Raw genomic sequence first — 14,785 nt, forward strand, 5'->3', positions numbered from 1 at the left:
ATAATGAATTAATTTAACAATTATTACCATAATGATGCATGCAAGTTGAGATTAAAACTTTCAAACTCAATGTTTCTTAGTCACTCTATAAAGCCAACTTTCAACTGCGATGTTTACACAGATATCTGCTAAAAGTTTTTTTTATTTTTTATTATTATTTTTTTATGGGCTCGATGTTGGATTACTGTTAACTTTGTGATAAACTTGGCAATTAATTAATAAAATGGCCATTACTTGCATAACATGTTTGCATGGATTACGTAGCATTTCATGTGACTTATAGTTCGGTTGTTATTAGATCGATAATTAAGTTTGAACAAGAAATTAAAAGTAGCAATATCAATTTGACAAACGGAAAGGTGTGGCACTAACATCATGATTCATGATCACATATAACATGGTCAAAAAGTTAGGTGCGAGTGCTTTGTATACTTGCTTGTGTAAACCATGAACTGGATTCTCTTGTCTTTCTCAATAAAGGTTTGATTAAAATAGAAATTAATGGTTTATAGGAAATCAAGCAAAGGCTTAACTTTAGGCTTTTGCTTAAAGCCAAGGGGACAAGACGTTTTTTTGTGAAAAGATTCTCCAATATTACAAATATCAGCAGGTCCATGATGGAATCTGATGCAAAATTATCTTAGCTTTCTCAGGAGTCAGGAGTCAGGAGTCTGACCACCGGCTAATTATCAAAAACAAAATTCAGAGGAAGAAAACACAGATTCTGATGTATACTTGATGCTCTCTAACTCAGTTGGCGCACATAAACAAGTTTAATTAGCTTAATCTTATGCTGGATATATTCATGTATGCCTACTTTTACTTGACTTCCAGTTCTCATCGTATATTATAGATTTAAGAACATGTGAACAATGATATGATGAATTCATATCACTCTTCAATTTGGATGCGATTTCCGTGTGAGATCAAATGACCGATTTCATTCTCTTTTTCGTTTAGAACCGGAAAGATGGAAACATGCAAAACAACGGTTAGGGTTTCCTACTTTCCTACATATTCATACCATGTGGTAAATCCAGATTGAAACATGTAAAACAACGGTTAATGTTTTCTACATATTCTTAGTATGTGGTCAATGACAAATGAAAACATGTACAACGAAGAATTCATTTTCAAGACAAGTATATATGCTGGAATATGCCGTCAACCTAGAAAGTACCATTATACCTTAAACAATGGAGTTAAGTTCTGAAAGCATCATGTGCCCCTGCTCTGTTTAGATATATAGTTTATTCCCAAAATATCTATTTGGTGATGAAAGCATCCATAAGATTTTTTTTTTTACCACTGTGAAGAGGATATGGGTTGCTATAAAAAAATTTCGATCTTACATAGATTCTTCTGAGAATGGGAATTTACTAAGGTCTATGGTAAATTTTAGGCCGTATCTTAATTAATTGTCATATTTTGATTTTAGTTTTTGCTAAATTATGAGGTGATCGATTTTCTCTCTATTAGATTATTCGATCATTACATCACGGAGGAGAAAGAAAGAGAACATGTAGCAGGAAACACAAACGAAACTAAGAAGAAAAAAAATTTATACTCCGTCATTACTAATCGTTTTAATTGATGTCGTGAATAAACAAATAGATTACACCTAGTGATCTCTTACATAATTAAACTAAGCTTTGCGTATTTAATCCTCCCATTAGTGAATTAATTCTTTACTAATTTGTTTTGGTTGGCCGAGTTTCTATTATCTGATCAATAAGCCAAAAGAAAAGGTCATCAACTCAGCATGCCCTGTCATATGTGCAACAGAAAGTAACCAGTAATTAGTATACTATAAATTCCATAACAAAATATCATAGATTAATGTTTTAAATTTTAAACGCATGCTCTTGATCGAAAAGGTTTTAGATTGAAACAGTACTTTTCTTGTTTAAATGAACTAATATGTTAACCTTCTATTGGTCATTACAAATTATGAACACAAGGAAAAGTGCAGATGCTATAGTAATAGTGTGTCAGCAGTGATAGACAATATATATAAGTTTGTGATGCCGGCTGCTTTATTTCTTTGAACCACTTTCTGGTCTAATTGGGCAAACTTTCTATCCTGCATTTCTATACTGGGAAAGCCTACATCAAAATGCAGCAGAACCACATGAGCGTCCTCTAGTAGGAGCAACACCAGCCCAAAAAGCAGCATTTGTAGGGTAATGACCTTAGGCATGTGCTTTTACCGTTTAGGGTAGGTCATTTACCCATTTGTTGTCTCTCCCACATGGCTTAGCTAGGATCATGCATGTTTACTTAATTAACCAAGTGCTTAATTATATTGACCTCATTAGCGAGAGAGAGAGGGTGAGAGAGAGAGAGAGAGAGTGTGTGTGTAGGGTTCCATAGCAAAGCACGTAGCCGACAAACAGAAGGGTCATCGTCACCAAGTGGAGGATCACTTGCCTTGTGTTCAAATTAAGAGCTACCTTTAAACATGTCCGTACAATTAGTGCAGGCTGTGCAGTGGCCAAAGATATTGCAGTTGAGCATCCGCACCAGACTGGTAAGTCATCATCTCTCATTCTTGGCTGTTTTCGGCATTGTGAAAATGTGGTGTGGGGGTCCAAATTTCGCAGTTTACCTAATCGTGCGAGTCACCGTTTTAAATTGTACACGTATTTAGCTTGAATTTTACAACAATACTGTATAACAATAGGTGGGAAAATCTTGTATTTCTAACGCTGCATGGTCCTCCCTTTTCATTTCATTTATTTTTTCTTTGATTAAATTTTTACTATTATATTAGAATTTATTTATAATATATAAATATATCAATACATCAACCAAACTATTTGAACATAAATAAAGACTCCGGCTCAATTAATTGATAGACTTGTTTAGCTAAGAGTAAGTCTACCCGTTGAGTCACAGGGTCACTTTTTTTTTTTTTTTTTATAAGAAAAGAAAACTATTTAAAGAAGGAAGCCTCTTGGGCAACCAAAATTTACAACATCAAACATTAAGGCTCTAGAAGCCTCACTTGGGACCCTATCACTCCAAGACATAGGAGAAGCAGCATCATGTCCTAAATTTGCAATAGCATCAGCTACAAATTTTGCTTCCCTATAGATATGCTTAAAGGTAATTTGAAAAAAGGAAGCTGCAATAGTTCTAATGTCTTCAATCAATTTGAGAAGCCTCCACGGTGAAATCACCATTCCAATAATTGCATCAATAACCAGCTTTGAGTCTCCTTCAACTTCAACTCTTGTAAAATCTTTGTCTTTGGCCTCAATTAGACTATCCCTGAGTGTAGTAGCTTCTGCTATAAGAGTAGAAGAATTGCCAACACGTACTCTTGGTTGCTTGGTTGCAGCAATATCTAGTCTTCCATTATGGTCTTTGATAATAAAACCACTAGCAGTTGAATCTCTTCTATCCAACTTCAAACTGGGTCACTTACTATTCACTATTTTTTATGTTTATTTTCATCCTCTTGGTCACGGGCACAGTTTTCAAACTGACCTGAGTCACTCTGGGTCAATTTTGTGACCTACAAACTAACCCAGTGACTCAGGTCAGTTTGAAAATTATACCTGTGATCCAAAGAGTTAAAATAGACACTAAAAGACAGTGAATAATAATTGACCCGGTAACCTAACAGGTGAACTTACTCTAACATCAAGTTAATATACGACATAAAAAATCAAGTAGGCCATACAAAAAAATCGGTCAGTATGTTAGTACACACCTTTTCATGGTAGTCTTATGAATTTGGTGCAAAGTGATGAGACATAATGATGTTAACATAAACTTATACCGCAACATGAAGCTGGAAATCAAAAGAAAGAACTTGTAACCACATGGCGTCCTTACAAGAAATATGAAAAGGAGATCATGACCGTACCTTGAAGATTCTTCAGATTTCAAGATTGATTGTATAAAATATGTGAGAGTTGGGGGTGTAGCAAAGTTTGAATCGACTATGATATCAATTGGCGTGTTGACATTCTTGGAAGGCAGAGGTGACAATATTATGACTAGATTTGAACGTGTATTATGAGCTTTCGAGGTCATATTTGTGTGGGATTCACTCACTCACCCAGCTCTTATTTCAAATTGGGAAAACATCACAAATGGTATATGAATTTTAGACTTTTCTACACTTTGGTGTACTAACTTTCATAACTATCAGAATGGTGTATCAAGTTTACTCCAATCTTTCATTTTGGTGTACGCTGTTAAATTTTCCGTTATTTTTACAAAAAAAATAAAAAATAAAAAAAAAATAAAAATAACCTGACAAAACTAAAGGAAAGTTAACGGAATTTTTTTTTTTTACAAAGATAACGGAAAATTTAACTGCGTACACCAAAATGAAAGATTGGAGCAAACTTGATACACCATTCTGATAGTTATGAAAGTTAGTACACCAAAGTATAGAAATACTTAAAGTTCATACACCATTTGTGAAGATATCCCTTTCAAATTATCAGAGCAAAATAATAAATCACCATCTGATTTTGTCCCCTGCAGACAGTAGTTTTTTCTCCAAACATAATCATTCATCCATGCAACATGGAGTTCCCCACCTCGATTTGTGGAGGATGCAACGGAAACCATGCAAGTTATGCAATTCGAATTATACGGGTCGTGATTTGTTAGTTAATAACAAACAAGAGAGCTTCTTGATAGAGAACAAATTCTTAATTGCATTGTGATAAAGTAAAACTCAATCAAACAATGGTGAAAATAGGAAAAAAAAAAAACAATTTCTTTAAATAACGGTGGTTAGTGCAGTTGTTTTTGGCTTAATTGCTCTTAGCATGGAATTGGAAGTGAGAGGACGTAGTTGAGTTATTTAACTGCTCTCAAATAGATATTTTTATTTTTAAAGTAATTGTCAATAATACCCTTATCTTATATATTTTTATTGCATTGTCTGATTTTTATTAGAAAATTATTTTAGATAGTCTCATTTTTGGTGAAGTCTTTGATACCAAAAAAATGCCTCCAATTATAATAGCAGAGATGTAAGTTATGAGTTAACTCACTGACATCAAATTTTTTTTTCATCCTTTATTAAAATAGCCTTAAATTATATTACACGGGAATGACCGGTTCTGGACATAAACTCCCCACTCCTCCCTAATAAGGGAACTGGTTACGGATCAGTCATAATGAATGACATTCATGAGCCAAAAAGGCCCACCTCCTAACCAACTATATCGCCCAACCTCTTGAGCTATAAAGAATCTTGAGAATCTCGATAACAACTCATAGACAACAGCCATAAAAACAACGCATTCTTTTGTACCGTACCCCAATGATGCCAGATCATGTACAATAATCGCTTGTCAGCACATTGACCATAAGATAAAACAAAAAATAAACCAATTTATCCCCAGGAATGACACCAAATCCATAGCACCACAGTTTGACCCAGCCCTAGCTTAAAGAGTAGGGACATATTAATGACAAAAAAGAAAAAAAGAAAAAAAAATTAAAACCCTAACCAAAATAAATACTCTAAACAAAAAGAACAAAAAGGAGTCGTCACCCTCTTCTTTCTCTCCAGGTGCCCCTTCAGCAGACCACCACTGTAAAACTATCCCTTCGAGCTCGCCATGCCAGAGAAACCCAAACCAAGCAGCAAACCACACTGACTCACCCGACTGTTGTTGGCCAGATCCAGGTGTAATACTAGATCCCTACAAACCATTCCGAACCAGTAAGGGAACCACCGTCTCATGCCACCTCAGAGCAAAAAAATTCCACTCGTCTATATTCATCAGCTTAAGATTCCAAATACACCACTATAAATATTGCCTAGAGACTTAGCTCAGAGAAGAAACCAGTGCCATACGATCCATGGTATGTTGCCACCACGATCTGGCCTCTAGCCCCTTAGTTCAAGTTTGTGCCGCCGCCAATTGCCAATTACCCATCAACCACTCTTGCGCCACCACATGAGAGGAGTCAAGGAAAGTAAACAACCCAAAACGGACAGAAAAGTCAATAACGTGAGGCCAGAGACCCAAAAAACTTGTCCGGTAGCACCTGCCACTCGTCACAGAGGCAGAAAACCACAGTCGACATGGAGGCGCCATCGGACAGGTTGTAACCTCTCCTTTGCTTTGTCCAAAACCTATAACCTAGAGCTCTCCCAAGTTTTTTCGGTGTTGATTTTTCACTGACATCAAAACTTGATAAGACAGGGATAAAAAAAATAGGATAAATTTCAGTTTAGTACCCTGTGGTTTGGGGGTAACATCATGTCAGTCCCTGCTCTTTCAATTTGATCAGCAACACCCCTGTGCTTTCAATTTCAATCAGCTGTGCCCAAATTTTACTGTTCTGTCCAATTTGAACATTAATTTTGACTGGATTGACAAAGTAAAATTTGGACGGAACAGTAAAATTTGGGCACGGCTGATTGAAATGGAAAGCACAGGGGTACCGATTCAATCAGCTGCACTTCATCATACTACGCCAATACCACTGGCGCATGCTTAAAGCTCCACTGTCCCTCTTTCAGAACCGTAGCTCTATTCGATTTCTCAAAGAAAGAGAAGAGATAGCGGTCTCCATGATCTTAAATCTGGTACTTTCCAGATAGCCTCCACGCCTTTCTAAACATATCCTTGAAGGATCCCTTGGAACATGTGCACGTATCAGCAATTTCCCAACCAAAAAATAATGAATGTCGAAGACTAGTTCACTTAGACGGACGCAGGTCCACCGGTCCCTTGCCATTAGTGAGCGCCCTCAACAACGCCAATTAAGCATAACCATTCATCCACAGTCAACATCCGGAACAAGGAAACACAAGGTTTTATAATTAGGGTTTTGGGTCGCTTTCCAAAAACAATGGCTAGGAATTAGGATTATCTAAAAACTTAATACTTGTTATTTGCTACAGACTGAATCATTGGCAGAACAGTTTCTTTTGTAGAGAAAATCAATTTCATTATTAATCAACAACCAATTACTAGAGTCATACATACACTCAATAAAGGAGCCGTAATCAAGTCTCTTAGATCGGAACCTTTATTAAACAAGTATCACTCATTACAAGTAGCAAATTTTATATACAAAGAACAACTTCATGTGTTATAAGAAAAAATAGTTGACTAGAACTCCACTCGCCTAAGCATGCAACTGTGGTATAAACAAAATATCACATTCTAACAAAGAAATAAGAGCAACTTTTTACTTATTAGCCGTATGACATAGCATTTCATAGAAATTGTAAGCTCTAATGTGTGCAATACTTCGACCCTGATCACGTGTGGTCGATGGTTATATATTTTTTCTCCTAGAATACAAAGGGAAAGTTTAATTAAATGTGGATGACTGCAATTTTTTAATTATTAGGATTACATTGACTTTACCTCGTGAAATTCCATAGATAGCTGACGATGAGTCTACTCCAGCCATATTTCTGCATTGATTATGTAAAGAACGTGGCTTGAAGGACCCAAGGTCAAATAATGACTTGAGTGAGCTCACCAAATCAATAATCCATGATGAAATTAATTAACAACTGAATCAACTAAAGATTATAATAACAAGGACACATATGATCTAATTGAAAATCTACTACTAGCACAAATGAATATGTTAAAGTTCAAGTAGGTAAACTCAATAAGCCTTAATTTATTATGTAGCAACTCCTTCAAGTGTTTCAAGTGTTTCATGTGTAGTGTTTCGTCGGTGAGTCGGTGTAACCAATGAAAATGTGCAAACAAGTAATTTGAATTGTTAGAAATTTCAAAGTGTGCGTCAACAAAATTTTCAAAGCGTGTGGGCTGATAATGTGTTTCTTTTTCTTCCAGAATTATTCTACTTCAATTCAAGACTCGTGAGCCATATGGATCATACATAAAACACTTGGCACTAGATAGTGTGGAAGTGTTTAATTAATAAATTTCATAATTAATAAAGAGGCACTATCACTGTCAAGACATGGGGGGGGGGGCGGGAGAATCCCTTTGCGGATTACTTTCTCGCCCTTCGTTGGCTTTCATTTGGAAAGGAATAGGAAAGCTAGTAGTTTTGCAGAAATGTTAATTCCCATCTGCCTCTCTTTTTAAGTTTTAATTACACTCATCGACTCATGCATGCCCAGATATATAAGAACACTCTTATTAGACCAATTTGAAAATTGGTAAGAAAAACAAATTAATTAAATTTCATAAGAAAAATAAACTTAAGAGTAATGTAATAAACATGTATGTTTCCTTTTCTTAAAAAAAAAAAAAAAAAAAAAAAAAAAAACTTGTATGTTTCACATTTGTCAATTATAGAGAATTCCTACAAATTAATATTATAAGTACTAAGAAAAAATTATTATAAATAATTTATTAATTTATCAATAAATGAATACATATATAATTTTTTGTATATTATGAACATTAGCAGATTTCTTGATAAATTAATAAATTATTTATAATAAATTATGAGCCGCTTATCTGCTAATGTTCATAATATTTAGCAGACCTCTAAGAAAGAATTTATTATTATTTTTCTAGTTAAATATATAATTTAGTCTAGTTTGAGTAGATTTTCTATTTCTAGTTGGATCATGTATTTAGTTTTCAAATTTGGTATAATTTATTTAGGGTGCGACTATTGCCACCCTACCATTTTCTTTGTTCACCCTACAAATATTTGAATTATTGAAAGACTATATTACCCAAATGCAATCGGAAAAACAGAACGCGCCTCACGCGCCTAGGTAAAAGAGAAAAACGCGATGGTGTGTGTTCTCTCCCGGTCGAACAAGGCCAGCAGTTTCACCGCTGTGTTCCGGACCGGGAGAGGATTGATGATGCGGAGATGGAGTGGGCTTTCAAGGCGGCGGTGTGGTCCAGGGAGGGAGGATGTTTCTCCGGTTTCGGGCGGCACGGATCGAGCTCGATCTGTCTTTCTTAGATCTGGGGTGGAGGCAGTAGTGCAGCAGCGACGGACTTCGGCTTTCCAGTGGTGGTTTCTGGCATCATCGATCCTGCGTGGGTTGTGGCTGTGGTGATCCAGAACGGATCGAGGCAGTGGAGATCTCGAATGGGATCTGCCTCCGCTTTGGTCTGGGATCGTTTTGTGGCCGTCTGCCTGGTGTAGGGGCTGGCTATCGCGTGACAAGGCGGTGGAGAGGCAAAGGGATTCGGCGCAATGGGGTTTTGTTGCGGGGAGGCGGCGTGGTGGCGACGGGGCTCACTGGCGGCGGGAACGGTTGCCTGCTGCGCTTGGTTTTGGCTGTGGGAGGTGGTGTTTGGGCCTGGCTTTTGGGCTTGGGTCTCTCTGGTGGTCTTTGGTTTCTAGTTGCTTTTAGTTGTTGTCTTGGTGAAAATAAGTCCCTCATCTTGTGAGCGAGGGTTTGGGGTTGGGTGTTTCTGTGTAGTGTCGATGCCATTGTTTTGGTGTCATGGTTTAGCTTTTGTCGGTGCTTTTTGGTTATCAACGTGATGGTGAATCACCCTTACACGTGGCCTGGCTGTTTTGGGTTGCGGTGTCCAAACGGGTGAAAACAGTTCATCTTGATGTTGGTGGCTGGGTTGTATCGGTACAAGTTTGGTTTGTACTCATTGTAGCTCGCGGGTAGGAGCGTAAAATTTGGTTAGGGGTTGAGCCTTTTTGGCTCATGGAAGTCACTCATGTTGACGGTCCCATAACTATGGATCTATTGCTATGTAATCTGTTTTTTTTTTTTTTTTGAGTGGAAGACGTCAATAGAACCAACACACACACTCATGCAGTGTATTCCAGCATAGCCAGACTAATCACTGCACCGCAGACGCACGAACCATTGGGTGTTTTAACTAACCCAGGTCCCTCAAATCTGCTGGCCACCGGATGGAGCTGGGATTCGAACTCTAGACTTGGGGGTTCCAGACTAGGCAGCTCGACCAACACACCACACCACGTGGTTTTGCTATGTAATCTGTTTGGTTATTAATGAAATTTTATCTTCTAAAAAAAAATATATTACCCAAATGCAAAATGACTAATAAGTACACTAATTTTCTAAAATTTAAATCTTTAAGGAAAACTAAATACATAACTAATTAAATACAAAACTACTTAATTTCTCTTATGATAACATTAATCTTCATCCTCTCCATCCAAATTTCAATTTATTACAATTTTCTTTTTTTTTCTTTTTATTGCGTCCTCATCGTTAATTAGTTATTCAATTCACAAAACCTTTTTTTTTAGAAGAAAATTTACAAAACTATTAGTGTTAACTTCATCGAAATCTTTATAATACCTTTATAAACACCGAAAGTTAAAAAATTTAAAACACGAAGAAAAAAATCAATCTTTTTTCATTGCTCATAGTAGCACTTACTAATTTTTTTAATATGGATTGAAATAAACGAACATCGAAACTGAATGAAAAAAATAAAAAAATGGAATTAAATCAAATTATGATTTTATTAGGAAATTTTAATATATTTTAGGACGTCTTTTTAATTAATATAAATTAAATGAGAAATTTTCATTAAACAAAATTTCTTTTTTAATTTAATATGTCATATGATGGAGGATATTCCTGGAGAGAAATGAGTTGGATAAGTAAATTTAATAATTGAAATTAAAATGTAGGGTCTAATAAGCAAGTAGGGTGAACAAAGAAAATTATAGGGTGACCATAGCCTCACACTTTTTTTTTTTTTGGTTACATGTATAATTTAATTTACCAGTCACTTGTGAATCCCTTTTCTTCTCTGATTGCGAGTGTGTACCATATTAGGAATTGTATAATATCAAGTGGTGTAAAAAAGCCTCTGTGCCTACCTGGGCCACCTTCCTCCAAACTCTTCCTTCCACTTTTTGAGGACTACAAATACACACCCCACCCCCTTCTTATCACTCATGTTCAATCCCCTCCTTGATTCTCCTCTCTCTTTCATTTGCTCTCACTCTCCCAGTTTCACAGAAACCTCAATTTCCATTCCAACTTTCTAAACAACAATCTGCGGGAAGCCAGAGTACTCTAGCTCTTCTTCCCCAGCTTTCACTTCCTTCTACCTGAATTTCCATTTCCCTTATCTTGGAAAATTTCATATTCATAGTCACATGGCTACGATTGTATGTCAAGGTTTACAGTCATGCCTACAGGAGCCACAGCTTGTAGAGCCAAGAACACTAAGGCTAAAACTCTCTTCGTCGATACCCCATCATCTTTTTTCAGCAACACCTTTAGAACTAGGCTTCAAATCTTTTCTTTCATCCGAGTCTAACCACATAAAAGAGCTTAGTCATGAAGAGAAATGCCACTATGACAAACCCGCCACCAAGAACTCTGACTTGGGTGGCTGGAGTTTCCTCCAATCTATCTCCAACAACAGTTCCCAACAACAAAACCCTCCAACCCCGGTTTACAATAAGCGGTCATCATCGGTTACTAGGCTGAATGAGAAGAGCTTGGAGCTGTGCACTGAAAACTTGGGCAATGAGACTGGCACCATCTTCATCGAAAACAGTATTTTCGAGTCGAATGATAAGAGTTTGGTGAAGAGGGACCAGCAGAAGCAGAGTAAAAGCTTGGGAAGCAAGAAATCTGCTAGTGTTCATAATTTTCCTCCACCACTAACCACGATAAGCGGCTCGGAGTCTCTACAAGTCAGACCACACAGGGAAGACGGTCGGCTAATACTCAAGGCTGTCAAGGCCCCATTGACACATAATTGTTTCCAAGCGGAGAGAAGCAATGGCCGCCTTCGGTTATGCTTTTCCAAAGACTTCTTTGCTCCTAACTTTGACTCCGAGTCACAAACCGCAGCCAATGAAGAAGACATTGAAGCAAACAGTGGTGAGGATAATGAAAATGAAGGATACGAAAATGATAGGGATGACGAACAAGAAGAACAAGAAGTGGGGGACATTGACAAAGTAGCTTTGGGAGAACAAGAAGGTCGAGTGTGTTTGGTTGAGGAGTTGGAAGAAAATAGTTTGAAAGTTGGGGGTGAAGAGGGAATGGACAAGTTCGGAAGGCCAAGCAGATGCAAAGAAGGTGGTGAGCATGAGAAGAAAGGACTGTTAAACTTTGAGCCTTTTAATTGGGTGGCTACTTGATCTTAATCAGTTACTTAAAGCCTTAAATTAATTACTAATGTTAATGAACCACCTCTTTCTGTCTGTAATCAAAATTTGACGAATTTGTGTTTGTCTCTCTTTGTCCCTTTTTATTCTATGAATTCCCTTTGTTTCATAATGTCCTCTATGCTTGTAGTAGTTAGTTATAACGTTGCTTTCTCTTTCTCACTCTCCCAAACCTCCACCTCAATCTCACACAGACAACAAGAGTTATGAGTCATAAATCATTAATCATGAAATGATTAGTCTTTTCAATGGAATAAAATAAGTGGAAACAACATATGGCATTAGGGTTTTGAATTTGGAGAAGGGCTTGGGGCCATTTGCAGAGGGTGGGAAGGGCTTTTAGGTATTTCGCCATGCAGATATAGGAGCTTTTTGAGTAAATAAATATGATATTGATTAGATCTAGGATTCACTCTTACATTTGATATAAACCACTAGGATTCACTCTTTCATTTGACATACACCACTAGACATTGTCGCTTATAATTTTTGATGAGGAATGCTAGCTACCTTCCCCTTCTACATTTTCCTTTCAACCTTTCCCACTCAACAAATGACACATGGATTCCACTACAATCTAAAACTCAATATTTATTACATTGAAAAACATTTTCTACACTCTTACATTTGACATGAACCACTAGGATTCACTCTTTCATTTGACATACACCACTAGACATTGTCGCTTATAATTTCTGATGAGGAATGCTAGCTACCTTCCCCTTCTACCTTTTCCTTTCAACCTTTCCCACTCAACAAATGACACGTGGATTCCACTACAATCTAAAACTCAATATTTATTACATTGAAAAACATTTTCTATTTTTTCCATGTCTGCCCTTCAAATAAATGTCCCACATTTTTTTCTTTCTTTCTTTTATATTTTTTCCATAAGATGTTTGATAATTTTACATTTCTTTTTTATTAATTATTTTTGCATTTTTAATTGTTATTTTGGGATCTGGGGTGGGTATTTTTTCTTTTTGAGTTCATCTAAATCAAACCTCCCCACCACCTTCCTTCCCTTTCTCTCAAATTTTTTTTCTCTTTGTATTTCTCTAGCATCCATTCTGAAATTCATTCTCATTTTTTTAAAAAAGAACAAGAAAAGAGAATTGATGAATGATAAAGGCAGACTAACAATCACTTCGATTAAGATACATAGGATGATAGGAATTGGGTTTGACTAATAATTTTAATCTTGATTTAGCAATGATTTGATCTCTACGATTTCTTAAAAAATTGAGTTTTGAAAAACAAATGTAGAGTCACTAGAATAGGAACGTAGTAGATTTTTTCCATTGCAGAACAACAATGTCAAGAATTAGCTTAAATTTTGGGAGAGATTATAATTATGCTTCATTATTTAAAGGTTGAAATAAAAAAAAATGGTAAGAGGGAGAGAATTTGAGAAGAAGAGAAAACGAATGGAAAAGAAGAGTGTAAAAGTTAAGATCTTTGAGATAAATTGCATTAATTATGGGCAAATGCGGAAGAAAACAAAATTGGTTTTCACAACATTGAATTTATAGTTTTGAGTGAAGTCAAAGTACACTTGGCAGACAATGAATGGGGAAGGTTAGAAGAGAAGGTAGGCAGGGGAAAGTTGCTAGCATTCCTATCAAATGACAACTCTTAAATTTTTGGCCATTGCCGCTTGTAACCTCTGATTTATCAAGTGATAAGTCATAAACTTTTAGGTCTTTATCAATATTTTTCACTCGTTTAATTAATCATGCATGCATGTACAGAAAAATTTAGAAAACCTTGCATGATCAATCATGTAGCCACATCTCATAAAACGTTACTCATAAAGCATTACTCTATTGTCTGATGACATATGCATTCGGATACCTGAGTCTCACATCTCAAATTATTTAATTTAAAGTTTGTATGTGGGAAGTGTTTAGAGTTTAGGATTTAGTGGTAATTGTTTTCTCCCGCTCGATTTTTGAGATGTGTGCTCAAATGCTTTAAAGAAGCTAAAACAATGACAACTAGGCACGAAGAAAAGTTCCGAAGATGAACGTATTGCTGTCTGATACACAGTCAGATGCAAAAACTAGCTCACGGGTGAATACCCTTTTGTGGTTTTAACATTTGCCGACTCATCATCTGCCATATCAGCAAATTTTCTTCCTCTGTGAATTTCACCTCACCTCTTTTCTGTCCATATAAAGTTGCACCCATGATCGATCATTCCCGATGTCGGAGTGGGACACACTATTTGAAGACAGACAAGTTTGGGATCCGTACTATGCTACTAGCTCGTATTGCTAGTTCACTCATGCATTCTACCATTCAAGTTTGGGACCAACATATCTCAAGCTCTGAATCGAAATCTCCCACAGATCGACAATCAAAAACCTCATGCTATCATATGTACTGGCCACATTTTACTGCTCGCTGGCTCATCAATCACAAACAAACGTATATAGCAGCTATCATAGCACAAAGGAAAAGGAGACTGCAAGTGGGCTGCAGCGCTGGTAGCTACCTTACAGAGCTATCTCTCTCTATAAATGGGGGGGGGGGGGGGGTCGCATGCTACCCCAACATGCACAACCAACCTATATTTGAAAGATTACCCTCTTATAACATCATCCTACTCTCACCACCATTGAAACATGTTATCATCATTCGTACCCTATAAACTGTCACAACCATATAATCTTAACTCATCTTCTTTTTTGTATGTGTTCCATCAAAT

General features: G+C 36.6%; 1 protein-coding gene across 1 annotated transcript; it reads left to right on the forward strand.

Annotated features, from left to right (window-relative positions):
* The first annotated feature begins 10,833 nt into the window (after positions 1 to 10,833).
* On the forward strand, positions 10,834 to 12,184 carry LOC112198357 (protein FANTASTIC FOUR 3). The gene has a single exon (XM_024339462.2). The coding sequence runs from the start codon at positions 11,050 to 11,052 to the stop codon at positions 12,046 to 12,048; it is 999 nt and encodes a 332-aa protein (XP_024195230.1). The 5' UTR covers positions 10,834 to 11,049; the 3' UTR covers positions 12,049 to 12,184.
* Positions 12,185 to 14,785: the final 2,601 nt, after the last annotated feature.

This window comes from Rosa chinensis, chromosome 4, assembly GCF_002994745.2.
Source record: "Rosa chinensis cultivar Old Blush chromosome 4, RchiOBHm-V2, whole genome shotgun sequence".
Lineage (NCBI taxonomy): Eukaryota > Viridiplantae > Streptophyta > Magnoliopsida > Rosales > Rosaceae > Rosa > Rosa chinensis.

Bases quoted from the DNA above. Each gene is read 5' to 3' on its own strand.
- LOC112198357 (XM_024339462.2), top strand. From the start codon at position 11,050: ATGGCTACGATTGTATGTCAAGGTTTACAGTCATGCCTACAGGAGCCA.